The sequence below is a fragment of the Carcharhinus amblyrhynchos genome, chromosome 23 (assembly GCF_965287045.1).
Source record: "Carcharhinus amblyrhynchos chromosome 23, sCarAmb.v2.hapA, whole genome shotgun sequence".
In the NCBI taxonomy this organism is placed as follows: domain Eukaryota; kingdom Metazoa; phylum Chordata; class Chondrichthyes; order Carcharhiniformes; family Carcharhinidae; genus Carcharhinus; species Carcharhinus amblyrhynchos.
The window spans coordinates 32253991-32268793 of NC_137346.1; the positions used below are offsets into that span (position 1 = coordinate 32253991).

At 41.7% G+C, this 14803-nt stretch overlaps 1 protein-coding gene across 1 annotated transcript; it reads right to left on the reverse strand.

Moving 5' to 3' along the window:
* Positions 1-4045: 4045 nt before the first annotated feature.
* LOC145357430 (uncharacterized) lies at positions 4046-14279 on the reverse strand. Its single transcript, XM_080210758.1, has 5 exons — positions 14213-14279; positions 13520-13598; positions 7912-7958; positions 6708-6866; positions 4046-4830 (listed from the first exon to the last, which is right to left on the reverse strand). The coding sequence occupies exons 1-5, from the start codon at positions 14277-14279 to the stop codon at positions 4079-4081; spliced, it is 1104 nt and encodes a 367-aa protein (XP_080066884.1). The 3' UTR covers positions 4046-4078.
* Between the last annotated feature and the right edge of the window lie 524 nt (positions 14280-14803).

Here is a 14803-nt window from a genome sequence, read left to right on the forward strand (position 1 = left end):
CAGCATCTCACTGTGATGAATCTTTGAGAGAATTATTTCCTTAGTGTCACTTCTGTCTTTCCCTAGTCTTTTCAGATTTTGTTTTTGTGACTGTTCTGCAGATTTCCATTTTAAAAGCTGTCATTGATTCTGTCTTCAACACTCATTGACTTTTCTATGACTAGCAACCTACTGTGCAAATACAAATTCTCATAACTCCAAATTCTTTTTGCTCGTGGTGGTTTTAAATTTATGCCCTCTGCTGATGGACTCTCTGAGTGCTTATAGTTATGTGCAAGAGATAGCTCAGTTGGTCCAACCAGTCTATATTCCACTTGTGGCAGAGTGGTTACTACTGCTGCCTCACAGCACCAGGGACCCAGTTCAATTCTGGCCTTGGGGTAACTGTCTGTGTGGAATTTACACATTCTCCCCATATCTGCATGGGTTTCCTCTGGTGCTCCGGTTTCCTCCCACAGTCCAAAGATGTGCAGGTTAAGTAGCTTGGCCAAGCCAAATTGACCCTCAGTGTGTCAAAAAATGTGTAGATTAGGGGGGCCTGCATGGTAAATATGTGGGGTTACAGGAATAGGGTGGGGTTGAGCCTGGGTAGGATGCACTTTCAGAGAGTTGATGTAGACTCAATGGGTAGAATTGCCTCCTTCTGCACTGCAGGGATCCTATGAACTCATTATATCTTCTATTCCTTTCTCTCATGAATGCTTATCTAACTTTCCCTTCTATCCATATGATTTTTTTCAGCTATCACTGTAGCATGAATCATGTCCTCACTACTGTCTATATAAGGAGGATCCTTTGAATTCTCTGCCTGATTCCCTGGTGACTACCTTGTGCTGATGCTCTCTAGTTTTTCTCTTTCCTGCAAGTTGAAATACTCTTTACCTCCTCCACCTAAACCTTTTTTGAGTTTAAAAATCTCTGTGTAGTTACCTGTAGCCTTGCAAGAGAAGAGGGACAGAGCCTACTCACTCTTTCCACAATCAATTTTGATTTCATCCTTATAAACCATTTTTAAGGTAAGGTTTATTTATTAGTCACAAGTAGACTTACATTAACACTGCAATGAAGTCACTGTTCATAAAAGTTTTGTTTATTTGTTAAAATTTCATCAGCAGACTCTGCAACTTGGTTTAGAACACTCTCCACATTTCTAAACAAAAAAGAGGTTTGATCTGTCAGGCTAGTTCTGCCCTTGAATCAAACTTTTCCAGTAACAATACTAACTGGGATCATAATACACTTGAATCACGTAGGCCCTTTATCCAGGCAGGAAAACTGACTAGCTGTCCTTTAGATGCAATGTTAGAATAAGATGGACAGTTTAAAATATAATTGTTTACAATCCAACATTCTCAACACTTTTCTGGTATGTTGTAGACCATGGTGGTCCCTTCTGGCCCCTCCAACCAGTGGGATCTTCCAGATCCACTGAAGTCAATGGACGTTGAATGGCTCACCACATCCACTATGAGGGAACCTGCTATAGTGTGGCTGGAAAATTCTAGCCGACCAGTCTAACCACTGTAAGCACAGTTCCTATTGCCATTGTCTTCAAGTGTGAACACCTTACATCTTCTTTCCAGCAAAACAATGTGGTCCTCCCTTTAAACTTTAATAGCCACTTAACCCAAGCATCTTTCAGGCAGATAGCAGATGCAGTCATGTAACTTTCTTAATTTTAGACTAAATTACAGTCAGGCCCACAAGAGAGAAATCTTATCAATCTTATCACTGTAACAATATGTATGATTATCATGACTTATTTTATAGTGCTGCAGATCTCATTGCGTTAGCTTGAAAATTGCTATCAGCCATTTGTATATGACATTGAACAGATACAAGTCCAAGACTAGTTGTTGCAGTACGAATCCAGCCTCAAAACCTTGCTCATATATATCATGTTTTAAGAGTTTTAGACTTTTCTTTTACATAATTTTGCTTTATTGTATTGTAAACAAATAAGTCATGTCCCTTTTGTGAGAAATTTGGCTTGTTCACCATTTGTATGTTAAAGACATCTTGAACTAGCTGTGTTAAGTGAATCAGATCATATGTTGCTCTGTATATTCACTCATATATTCATTTCTGGGATATGGGCCAGCATTTATTGCCCATCCCTAACTGCCTCCATTTCAGAGGGCAATTGAGAGTCAACCACATTGCTGTGACTCTGGAGTCACATGTTGGGAAGGACAGCAGATTTCCTTCCCGAAAGGACATTAGTGAACTAGATGGATTTTTTTCCAACAATTAGCAATGACTCTTAATAATTGTTCATCAATCACCTGTGACTCTTAATCACAGGTCACCAATAGATTCTTAATTCCAGATTTTTTTATTGAATTCAAATTTGCTATCTGCCATGGTGGGATTTGAACCTGGGTCCTTAAATCTTATCCAGTGACAATACCACTAGATCACCACCTCCCCACCTTTACTTGCTGTAAAATTAAGCAACTTGGTGGTCTGTATCAGGACCCATCTCACTAACAGCCTCTTGTCCCTTGCTTTGAAAGTTTAAGGTAGCCTGGTGTAAAACACACAAATATCCAGTCCATATCCATCAGAAGGAATGGGATGGTTCCAACCTCGGGCTTTGCTGTTATAAGAGTTTTGGACAGTCGGAACAAATAAAAGTAAAGCTTATTCCTGGAATTGTAAAGAAGAGAATACCTAAGTCAAGAAAATGTAATAATACAAACATGTACATTCCATCTGAAGCCACCATGCATGTGAAGGAAGAATTTACTTTATTGTGTATCTTTGAATGTATCAATTGAATCACCGTATCACAGAGGAGAACATTCAAAAAGAACAATGAAGGAATCTGATTTCAGCCCACCTAATTTACTGGTTTATGTTACACTGCTGATTTAGCCATTGTGATACAGTAGGTCATTCATAGCATTGACAGAGTGAATCACGGACACGTTCTGTAAGCTAACAATTACTGATCAGTTATTTTATTCCGATATTAAATATAGGCCCCGATCAAAATTATGAGTGACAAGGTGTTCTAAGGCAGACATAAACTAACATAAAGAAAACCTCCCTTAGTATTTTAACTTTCCCACAATTTGATACACAGAGCAGTGAGCTGTAGATACTGGGAGCCAGGCAATGAAGGAGAGGGCTCATATCCTCCTGCAGCCATTGATTTGGATTATAAATTCTGTGAACAGGTCGATGTGGTCTTGCCATGCCGTAAGAGTGGACTTACTACATTCATTAGCAAAGGACCTTATGGATTATATGTACACACAGAGTTCTCAATGGCTGAGAAATATTGCTCAGTTTAAAACAACCTCTTTCAATGCTGCTGATGTGGTGTGAATGAAGGGCGCAGCTAAAATGACATTTAAATGGATAGATGCAGAGCCTCATGTGATGAATGAAGTAAGAGCCTTTATCTTTCTCATGATTAACAGACGTGGGGGTAGACGGCAAAGTGGTGCTGAAACATGACCATATCAGCCATAACCATACAGAATGGGAGAGCAAGTTTAAAGGGTTGAATGGCCTACTCCTTCTTCTAAGTCCCATGTTCCGAATTGCATTCACTCAAATTAAGATCTTCTGAATAAAATAATTCAATGGTGAAGCTTTGAAAAGAGACAAATGTATTTGTTTTATTTTAAGGTAATTTTGGCCATCTGAATGCACTACCTATTTCTGATCTACAGATCAAATTGATATTTGAACCCAGGGATGGAGGGGTGATCTTTCACATCGGGGCCTGAGCTGGCACGGGGGCCTAAAGGAGATTATAAAAAAAATGGGATTCATTCATTCAGCTCTCAACTTGAGGGCATGAAGCCTAACCTTTCTTTACACGTAGACAAAATTATCATTTAGTTCACAAATCAGTCATTTCTCCACCCCCACCTCCCCCCCCCCCCAACCTTTTACATATCTGAAACTAAATTAAGCACATCTTGATTTCTGAGGAGATTACTCAGTAGGTGTCTGACAAACAGATATGAAGTGGTGGAATGGTGAACAGTTGCAACAGTAAAGATCAATATTAGAATTAGGTGAACATGAATTATGAATTTGTGCCTGAAAATAAGACTTTTCTTTAGTCGCATTTATAAATCAGGTATCCCATGAAATGACTGTGAAGACCAATACCATTTTCTGAATCTTCGGGTTGCACCCAAACTTCGTCACCTATTTTCAAGCTCACAATTGTAGCCACGGTTGACATTTCAGAATAAGAAGAATAGGTTTGGTAATTGTGATAAACAGTCCGACCATTTAACATGATTGCCATAAGTGCACTTCTCCTATTCACTTCAAAATAAGCATAAAAGGCATATACACCATTGATGCGGCATCGGAACCTGCGTCTGGCCACATTATAATCACCATCTTCATTATACAATATTTCTTGGAATTCAACTGGTTGCCCAGACACTACACTGCCAGAGCCTAACTTAACATGAAAGGCAGATCTTGCCTGTAGACACGAGAATCCTGAAGGCCCTGGGGGTCCTGGATCGCCTGGTTCTCCACTCATTCCTTGTTCTCCTGGTGGACCTTGAAGACCAGGTGCTCCAGGAATTCCCGCATCACCATCAATTCCTTTTGCCCCATTGACTCCATTCCTGCCATTGGGACCGGGGAATCCTGGCACTCCAGGGAAACCGACTGGCCCTCTCATTCCTGGAGTCCCAGGAGGACCTCTATGACCCGGCTGCCCTGGCTTTCCACGTTGACCTGGACGTCCTCTTTGTCCAGGAATTCCTGGATTGCCTGGTTCACCTTTTGGTCCCATTGGTCCTGGATCACCCGTTTCTCCTTTAGGTCCGGGATAGAATTTTGGTCTTGCTAAAAGATAAATTCATGATATTTAGTTACAAACTCCAATAGTTATCATTTAATAAAGCAACCTATTCCTTTTTCTCATAACATTTGAGTGCAACGTTCAGATTTGAGAAATTATAGAATCTCTACAGTACAGAAGGAGTCCCTTCAGCCCATCAAGTATGCACCAACCCTCTGACAGAATATCTTACACAGGCCCTTTCCCCTACCCTATCCCCGTAACCCCACACATTTACCATAACTACTTTGTGGTTATCTGCAACTTCCTCTCCAAGCTACCCACCACTCTGACTTGGAAATATATTGCCACTTCTTCGCAGTCTCTGAGGCAAAATCCTGGAATTCCCTCCCTAACTGCATTGTGGGTCAACGCACAGCGCATGGATTGCAGCGATTCAAGAAGGCAGCTCATCACCACCTTCTCAACGGCAGCTAGAGATAGGCAATAAATGCTGGCCAGCCAATGGCACCCATATCCCAGGAATGAATTAAGAAAAAGCTATTTCATCTAACCTACACATCTTGGGCCACTAAAGGACAATTTAGCATGGCCAATCCATCTAACCCTGCCTTGGGACACTAAGGGGAAATTTAGTATGGCCAATTTGTCTATCCCTGCCTTGGTACACTAAGGGGAAATTTAGCATGGCCAATCCATCTAACCCCGCCTTGGGACACTAAGGGGAAATTTAGTATGGCCAATTTGTCTATCCCTGCCTTGGGACACTAAGGGGAAATTTAGCATGGCCAGTTCGTCTAACCTGCATGTCTTTGGACTGTGAGAGGAAACTAGAGAACTCAGAGGAAACCCATGAAGACATGGAGAGAATGTGCAAACTCCAAAAGGCTGAAATTGAATCTGGGTCCCTGGTGCTAACCACTGGACTGCCCTTATAAAGAAATAGAGAAAGAATTTTAAGTAAAGGTTTGTTGGACTATCAGACAAGCTTTTACTTGCCAAGTCTCTGGTGAAAGAATTTAGGGGCTGAACTTTTAGATGCTACAGGCATGCCAGTACAACCAGGTCTCTCAATGGTTTTAAAGGGTGAAAATCAGACACTTTTAGTATTAGGATGTAACTCAAGGAAGAGGATAATGATCAGCCTATATTCCAGTTGATGTTGAAGGGAAAAGAATGGCTTCAACCATGGTGACCTGATAAAAAAAAAGTGAATGTTTTGTGAGATAAGGGGAGCCTCTTCCACTTTGTTTTTGGCACTCACCAATTTGCAACTGTATCATAGTTAGGAGATTGAAGATGTGACGAGTAGGTTATGAGGAAGGCTCAGGGCTTCTGAACCTTTGGAACAGTTATGATAAGAGAGATAGTATTGATTATTTCCTCACTATTTTGGTACATTACCAGATAAGAAAATGATTGAAGGGAAATTAGGGAGAAATTGTTTCATGCAGAGCTTAGCAGGTCAAATTCTCAAAATGAGTTGAAATAGTATCCAGAAACTCTTTCAGGAAGGAGTTAGGCAGCTGACTGAAAAGAGGGTAAAATTTAAGGAGAAGAAACAACAATATTGTCTTGTAGAAAAAATAGCAGCAGGCAAAATACTTGCATCAAAAAACACCTTTCGCCCCCCAACCCCATCGCTAATCAGTATTTTTATTTACATTCTCGCTGGGGAGTTGGGGTGAGGATGAATATCCACTCCAACATATCAGCTTCCAAATGCAACATGCCCCAACTTCAACCTCTCACGCCCCAGGAATTTCTATCTATCCCAAATGGAGAAAAACACTGACACAAAATCAACTGTTTAGTACAGGAATGTTTGATGATTCTTGCTGTTATAAAGGTACTGCATAATTAACAATATCATCTACTCGATAAGAATATTAGGCACCAACCAGAACATTAAAATACTTACGTAAACATACTGGTGTGGAGCTCCAATAACCTTTTCGGTTGCAGTAGATCACTTTTGATCCCAGAAGTTCAAATCCTTTTTTACAAGTGAATATGGCCTTTCTCTGAAATACCTTGCCAGTTCCATATAAAATTGAAGGAATTTTGCTACATTGGCCATCTAAGATTAAAAGTACAATGAGCAACAGGGAGTCAGACATTCCTGCAGTGAATATTGAACCATATCTTATGTTATTGTGATGATTAATTTCTCTGTATCACCAATTACTTGAATATTAAACAGATCCAATGTTTGCTTTAAACTTTTCCCTCTGATGTGTTCCAATACCAATCCTCTTCCGGCACCTATTGTTGCATCAAGGCAGACTTTCCATAGTTCGTAATCCCCAGAAGAGGATGCTAGTCTGTCACCAGCTCAACCTGTGAACAAATATTATTTTGCAGATGTTCCTCACCCAACAGATTTGGTGTAAAATTGTTACGATTAGTAAATAAATGAATATTTTATAATCTTTTGAGCTGTTTCACGGTTGGTAGATAATAGTGCTCAGTTTATACTGTTTGTTCTCATCCCTCTTACATAGTTGACTAACAGTTAAGTTTGTGTTCAGAACTTTGGGGATGTGATAGCAGAACAATAAAATTCATAGAATCTCTATGGTGTAATTTTGCCCATTGAGTCTGCATCAACTCTCCAATGGAACATCTCACCCAGGTCCTCTACCCATAACCCAACATATTTACCCACTAATCCCCTTCACCCACACATCCTGGAACACTAAAGGGCAATTTAGTATGGTAATTCCACCTAACCAGCACATGTTTGGAGCGTGGCAGGAAACCAGGGCCTCTGGAGGAAACCCACGCAGACACGGGGAGAATGTGCAAATTCCACACTGACAGTGACCCGAGGCTGGAATTGAACCTGTGTCTCTAGCGCTTTGAGGTAGCAGTGCAAATCACTGTGCCACCAATCTCTTGTATGTAGTTCTACTTTTTTTAAATCCAGTTTCACTATAATTTGGGTACAGTCGGGGAGAGAGTTAGAGCCAGATATCTAGATTTCAGGGATGTAGATGATATATGATTGTTATTTCCCATCTCAGTGAAGTTTGATGAGGAATGGGTTCTGGCTTTCTGTTTTAGTGGTACACTCTTTCCCCAAACAATTTCTTTGATTGCGACTAAAGTAGTTTTTAACTCACAATATGATTTCCCGCCATCCATGTCCTTAACTTGAGCATCTGTGGAGCTAGTAAAATAAAGAGAGAAGTAGATTAAGTAATCTAACAAATGGATTTCCATTGTACAAGGTATTTTGATACCCAAAATTATTCCAAACTGAGACTTTACTAATTTGGCAACATACATGTTCTGAAATGATGCAAAATTATCAGTAAAGCAACATAAAAACCAGTCCGACTGCATCAATTTATCAGTTTGTCATTCACTCCTCCTCAGAAACATGTATTGTTCCTTTACTTATCCCATTGCCATCCCCTTGGACCAAGGGCCACCATTTATGTAATCTGTCCTGGCTTCCATCCTGTCACTCACCGACACTTTTAATCTTTTGTCTCCCTTTCAATTTCTTGAAACCTGTTATATTTCTAACTTTTCCCAGTTCTGGTGACAAGTCATCAGCCTGAAACATTGGCTGTATCTTGTAGCCTTACCGAATTATCGTGGTGAGGGGGCATTTAATCAGATGGCCGGGTGGCCAGTTTCCTCCCTCCAGCCCAATTAAGTTAGGGCCTGGGAAGCCCGTGACAGCTTTCATCATAAGAACATAAGAACATAAGAAATAGGAGCAGGAGTAGGCCAACTAGCCCTTCGAGCCTGCCCCGCCATTCAATAAGATCATGGCTGATCTGTCGTGGCTCAGTTCCACATTCCCGCCGTCTCCCCATAACCCTTAATCCCCTCTCTTATCAAGAACCCATCAACCCGCTTCTTAAAAATATTTAGCGAGGCAGCCTCCACCACTTCAATGGGCAGAGAATTCCAGAGATTCACCACCCTTTGAGTGAAGAAGTTCCTCCTCAACTCCGTTCTAAACCGCCTCCCCTTTATCTTGAGGCTGTGCCCCCTAGTCCTACTGTCCTCTCTGAGCAGGAAGAGTCTCTCCACCTCTATCCCATCCATCCCATTCATCATCTTATACGTCTCAATGAGATGTTTCCCACCCTTTCACCAGTTGTGGCCCTTAAGGATGCATTTCCTGTCCATGTAAGGGCCTCACTCTACTCCCACTGGTACTAACCCAAAGCGGGCAAGTGATTTGTCATGTGGGGAGTACAACAAACAAAAAAAGAACAAGCAACACAAGATGATTGCTTGCGGAGGATGTTCTTAGTTCAGTCTCTGATTGAGGACTCTGTTTTGGGAAGAGTGAGAGAATCTGCTGAGAGCACCTACTCCAGGCCCTTACTACTGACTCCCCAGCTCTGTGGCTCTCCTCCCCACATCAATCCCCTCTGGCCCGGGATCCAGAAGTCGATGTTCCTGGGTCCCAGGTGTGTGTCATATTGACAACGCCATCACCTCCCGGTTCCACTGCTGTTCAGTGGAGAGACTGGCAGCTCTAAGGAAGCAGGAATTCCACTACCGAGGCCCTTGCTCCTTGAGAAAAGTTTGCTGCCTGTCTGCCAAGTGTTTGAGTGGCACATGTTGTGGCAGGCCTTCCTGAAAAGAGACAACGTGGGGCTCTTACCAGCTCTCCATCCTGTGGTTGAAACCTTCATTACCTCTGCAAGATTCCAGCTGTTAATTCTTTCATCACATCTGCTAGCTGATCTGCTGAATGTTTCTGATGTCTGTTTTATTTAAACTATGATTTTTTATTGGAGTTTTCACACAGTTCCATTAAAGGAATGAGGGTGAACACAACAAGATATCTCTAATAACTCTCATCAAAATGTAATTCTTTTGTGAAGCGTGATAATGTTGCAAATTACATCATTCCAGTTCAATGAATCCTTTTCCTAAGGATATACAGTTAATAGTAACTTTCCTCATCATTGTCAGCCATCAATTTTTAACCATTCCACCCAGGCTGACCTCTCCCTTGAAGTAATCATAGAATCACAGAATTCCTACAATGCCGAAGGAGACCATTTGAGTCTGCAATACCACAATCCCACCCAGACTCTATCCCATAACCCCATGCATTCACCCTAGCTAGTCCCCTTAACACTAAGGGACAATTTAGCATGGCCAATTCACCTAACCCACATGTCTTTGGACTATGGGAGAAAACTGGAGCACCCAGAGGAAACCCATGCAGACATGAGAAGAATGTGCAGACAGTGACCCAAACCAGGAATTGAACCCGGGTCCCCAGCGCTATGAAGCAGTAGTGCTAATCACAGTGCTACCGTGCCACCCAAATCTTTCACCCTTCCTTTAGTCTCTATTCTCACTGGCATTTTAATGGGCAAAGACAGAACCATGCACATGCCCACCTCTCCAAAATAAAGAAAAATCAAGCCTGGCAGAGATAGTGATATCTCATTGCAACCTTCCCTTCATCAACTGAAAAGGACAGTCATTGTGGTAGGAATTGGGCTTCCTCCTTAATGAGATCTTATTGTTTCCAGGAAGATGGCTTGCCAACCTTACCCCAACCTTAATTGAGGTCTTTTCTCTGGCTTTGCTCCACTGTCCACGTGCTTTCACTTATTTTCTTCCCTCATCCACCCCCTTCCAACCATGCCTTTCAGTTCAAACACCCATCCCCTTTCTACGTTCTCTTTTATCTCTTTCTTTCTCTCTCTTTCACTCTTCCCTCACCTTCCCCTCCCCCATCTGCCACCCTCGCCACCTATTCAACTCCTCTTTCCTCCCCACTTCCTTCCCATTGTCATCCCTTTGCCCTCCTCACCTAGATCCAATTACTTCCCCTCTTTCGGCTGACCTGAATACTACGCTCGGCCCACGTGCAACATCATAAGAGATCAACCAGATGTGCATCTAAGAAACTAGCTGTGTCAAAGAATGCAATGCAGTAATGGTTACAATGGGTGCTGATGTTGTGATAGATCATTTCAACAATATATCGGAAGCCATTAGGTATCAGTTTGCTGCTTTACTGCCCATGTATCACAGTAATTCCGTATATTGAGCACTGTGTATCCGCAAGATGTATCACTGAACCAAGTTGTAAGAGTGACACTCTTTCTGAATTGTTCTGAGTTTATTTAATCAACAAGGAGGAAGTTCAGTCCCTGCCCCAATGACTGTTCTTTTTAGTTGATGAAGACCCTGCAAACATCTTTCCATTCAGTTTGCTTCCCACACTAATCTAGCGAACTACACCAATAGAATTCGCAGAGGTTTTGAGGAGGTTTCCAACATGGTTCCAACCTCTGAACTGATTCTGTAACCTAATTTTAAAGTAATCATTTGTGTAACTGCAATTCTTAAACCTGCTGATGGAGGAACAATGACTTTCCATCCTCATTCTGCCTTTTGAACAATTCACCACCACCACCCCCCACACCCACTCCGTTCCTTCCACCCTATTCCCACCTCCAGCTCCCTACTCTAAACAAGGGATGAAACGGTTTGAACCAACTCCAGCCATCCTTGCGCACCAAGCACATTTTCTCATGTCGCCAATATCTTTACCATACAGCGTACAACGTCCTTACTGACCCTTCTTCTTCTACTATTGATTCCATTTTAGAGTAGCATTTCGATAGGCTCACTCGCTTATGTCTCCTTGTTTCTCTGTCCTCCCCACTCCTCTCTCCCTTCCCCCTATTTCCATTGTTTCTTCTTACTCATCCCCGAAGCATGCTTACCTTCCCAGCCTCTGATCCAACTTTAACTCAAATGCAATGCCATGGGAAATTACATCAATTGCATCAAAAATGTCACACAGAAATAACCAGTTAGTATAAATAAGAGTGACCCAGCACAAGTCCTACCAAACCCTGCTTTCTAGCCTCCTCTAACCTGATTAATCACCTCTTCCAAGTTGGCCAAGTTCCGCACACATGAGGACAGCCTCAATCAGGATCTTGGGTTCATGTCACACTATCTGTAACCCCAATGACTTGCCTAGATTTGCAAAATCTCACTAACTGCCCTGTCTGGAGACAATACACATCTCTTTAACATGTGCTTAATGCTTTCTCCACTCACATTGTCTGTATCTTTAAGACTTGATTAGCAGTAAAGACTCACATTCCATTCATTATTCTTGTAAATTGAGTTTGTGTCTTGATATGCCGTTTGTGAACAGAATTCCCACTTACCTGACGAAGGAGCAGCGCTCTGAAAGCTAGCGGATTTTGCTACCAAATAAACCTGTTTGATTTTAACCTAGTGTTGTGGGGCTTCTTACTGTGTTTACCCCAGTTCAACGCTGGCATCTCCACATCATTGATTGATAAAGGCAAGGGTCCCATATGCATTTTCACCACCCTACTAACATGCCCTTCCGCTTTCAGAGATCTGTGGACAAACAGATTGTTCCACAGAACTTCCTGGTGCCCACCCATTTATTGAGTACTACCTTGTCAGATTACTCCTTTCAAAAATGTACCAAATCATACTTTTCAGGGTTAAATCTCATCTGCCCATTTGACCATTCCGCCTATATCTTCTTGTAGCCCAAGACACTCTGTCTCACTGTTAACCACCTGTCCAATCTTTATTTTTTTAGTACTGTTTAACACCTTTCAGACAAATACTTTCATAAGGAGAACAGCAAAACTAATTTTCCTGCTATCTTAATTTTGTGCACAGAAGTCTCAGAGTGCATTGAGCGTAAGGCGTCATATAGCCACAGGGAACTTTATCTGTGGTGAGTTTTAGATCTATGACCCAATCAGTGACATTATTTAGACCATCTCAGTATGAGATGGCTGTGGAGCGTTTAAGAGTTTATGTTAGAGTTATTTAGAGTTATGTTAACCATGCGAGGAATCTCAGCTACAATGAATGGAATCTACTTCACCGAATTGCATTGATATTTGATATGGAATGAAATGAATGTAAGTCACCAAAGTCCCAGGCACCATAGGCTGCTCTCCCCTTTGGGGTAGAGTTGACTGATGATGATTTAACCTGAGGTTCACCACACCTTAGGTGAGAAGCCAGTTTGAGAAGGCAGAGCCTTCATGAACAACCTCAACCATTATGGGAATTGAACCTGCGCTGTTGGTTTCACTCTGCCTCGTGGAACAGCCGATTGAGCTAACTGACCCCCACAGGCACTTGATATATCCATTACACAATCAGTTTCTTTCAAACTGTGCTCATAGATCAACTAATTGATCAACCAATTGATGGTGGTCCATCAATACATTCTTATGGGCAGTTAGGGATGGGTAATAAATACTGGTCTTGTCAAATGGCACATTCCGTGATAGACTAGAAGGAAAGATTTTGTTTGGTCTAAGACCAGATCCTAAAGAAGAACAGTCCACTCAGCACAAAAAGTATTCAGAATGGTTAGCCTATAGTCCTAGTGCTTTGGAAATAGTTGATGTGGGCAATGAAAATGTCATACTGATACAGTGAGAGCGGATTTCCAGTCCTAGCCTCTGGTTGACCCATTGCCTTCAGGCTAGCCTACCAGAGGGAGGTTCATATGGGGACAGAGTATCCAGTCCAGAGGAGACGGAGGAATGTCGTAAGATTCCCAGCAGTGGAATTGTCTCTGCTATTGATTTCTTCCATTGAAGATATGTCAGTAATTACGGGGTCTTGGGGTTTCCATCTTGCACAGTGCAGTTCCACCCCGAATCTGATATTATTGCTGACAACCCAATGTAAAAGCAGGCTTACTGGGGGAATACTTACATGGAACTATATGCATTATTTCTTTCCACTAGATCAATAGGTTCCTGTGCAGCAATGTCTGTCTCAGGAAGTCTGGAATCTAAAAATGCAAAAGAGACACAATATATGTTAGTGACGCGGTTTTATTATCCTGACTGTCAACTTACTGGCTGTTTAGGAATATTAGACTTGAGCATAAAATTTAACTGACTGGATCTATAAAAGAGTGTAGTCTGAATGTATCAAAGGCCTGACTCAATCTGGATTATTTTTACTGCACTGAACACTGGGACCTCTGAGAGGTGTAGCTAGGCTCCATGCTGCCTAGGTTTTAACACATTAAAATTAACTTTCTTTAAGATTCCATAGACACAAATGCCACGCTTGAACCTTAAAAATTGTGATTACCCAGATAACGACATATGTCAAATAAGGACACTATTTTCAGGCAGCACTACAGCCCTCACGCTCTCTCAGTCTTGCTGTAAGCTATGGCAGTTATTTTACAGTCTCTCGGTGTGGCTCTAATCTCTGGCTCTCATTTTGGACTGTCTCAATGTCTTCTAAACCCTGCCCTTTCTGCCCTATTGTCCCTCAGTGCTATCTAAACTTCATTTCACACAATTGCTGATGTGAGAAGTCAAATATGGTCCCTGCTGCACTTTAAGAATGTAAGATGAGTTGAGATCTAGGGAATTGTGTTAAATCTCTTACCTGTAGGAATTCCGTATGTCTGAGGAAGCAAGACCCCCGCGAGGCACAGCAACCAGACGGATACCATTCTGGAAGAAAGGCAACCAGACCACAATCAGGGCCGATAGCTCAGAGAGAGACTCAGAAATAACAAAGACTCCAGCATCATTTGAAGTTGAAATACATAATGGAAGGGGACCAACCAACAGGAGCAAACTTTGACACTCTTTCAAGACCTGCAGCTTTGTATGAAAATGTATTAAATAAATTGTATTAAAATAATCCTTATTCTAAATCTCAGGTGTGAACAATTAAACTCTTTGTTTCTTTCTCAGATTCCTTTCAAAGGTCTCCCCTTACTGATCCCAACCCTGATATTACAGGGTAATATCCTATAATATTACAGGATAATAATATCCTGTAATATTCCTATTTACAGGATTCTTATTTACATGTCTTTTATTCCAGCAATTATCCTAATTCTCATTTCTACATAACAAGGGCCTGCAGCTTTTTAGCGAGTGACCTACATAGCCCCCTGGTCTGGGGGGCAGATTGTCACTCACCTCAGGCTTTCACAATCACTCCGAATATGTTTCAGAATCTCAGCCT

Bases quoted from the DNA above. Each gene is read 5' to 3' on its own strand.
- LOC145357430 (XM_080210758.1), bottom strand. From the start codon at position 14,279: ATGGTATCCGTCTGGTTGCTGTGCCTCGCGGGGGTCTTGCTTCCTCAG. The intron at 13,599-14,212 runs GTAAGAGATTTA...TTGCATTTTTAG, and splicing joins GACATACGGAATTCCTACAG to ATTCCAGACTTCCTGAGACA. The intron at 7,959-13,519 runs GTAAGTATTCCC...TTATTTTACTAG, and splicing joins AATAATGCATATAGTTCCAT to CTCCACAGATGCTCAAGTTA.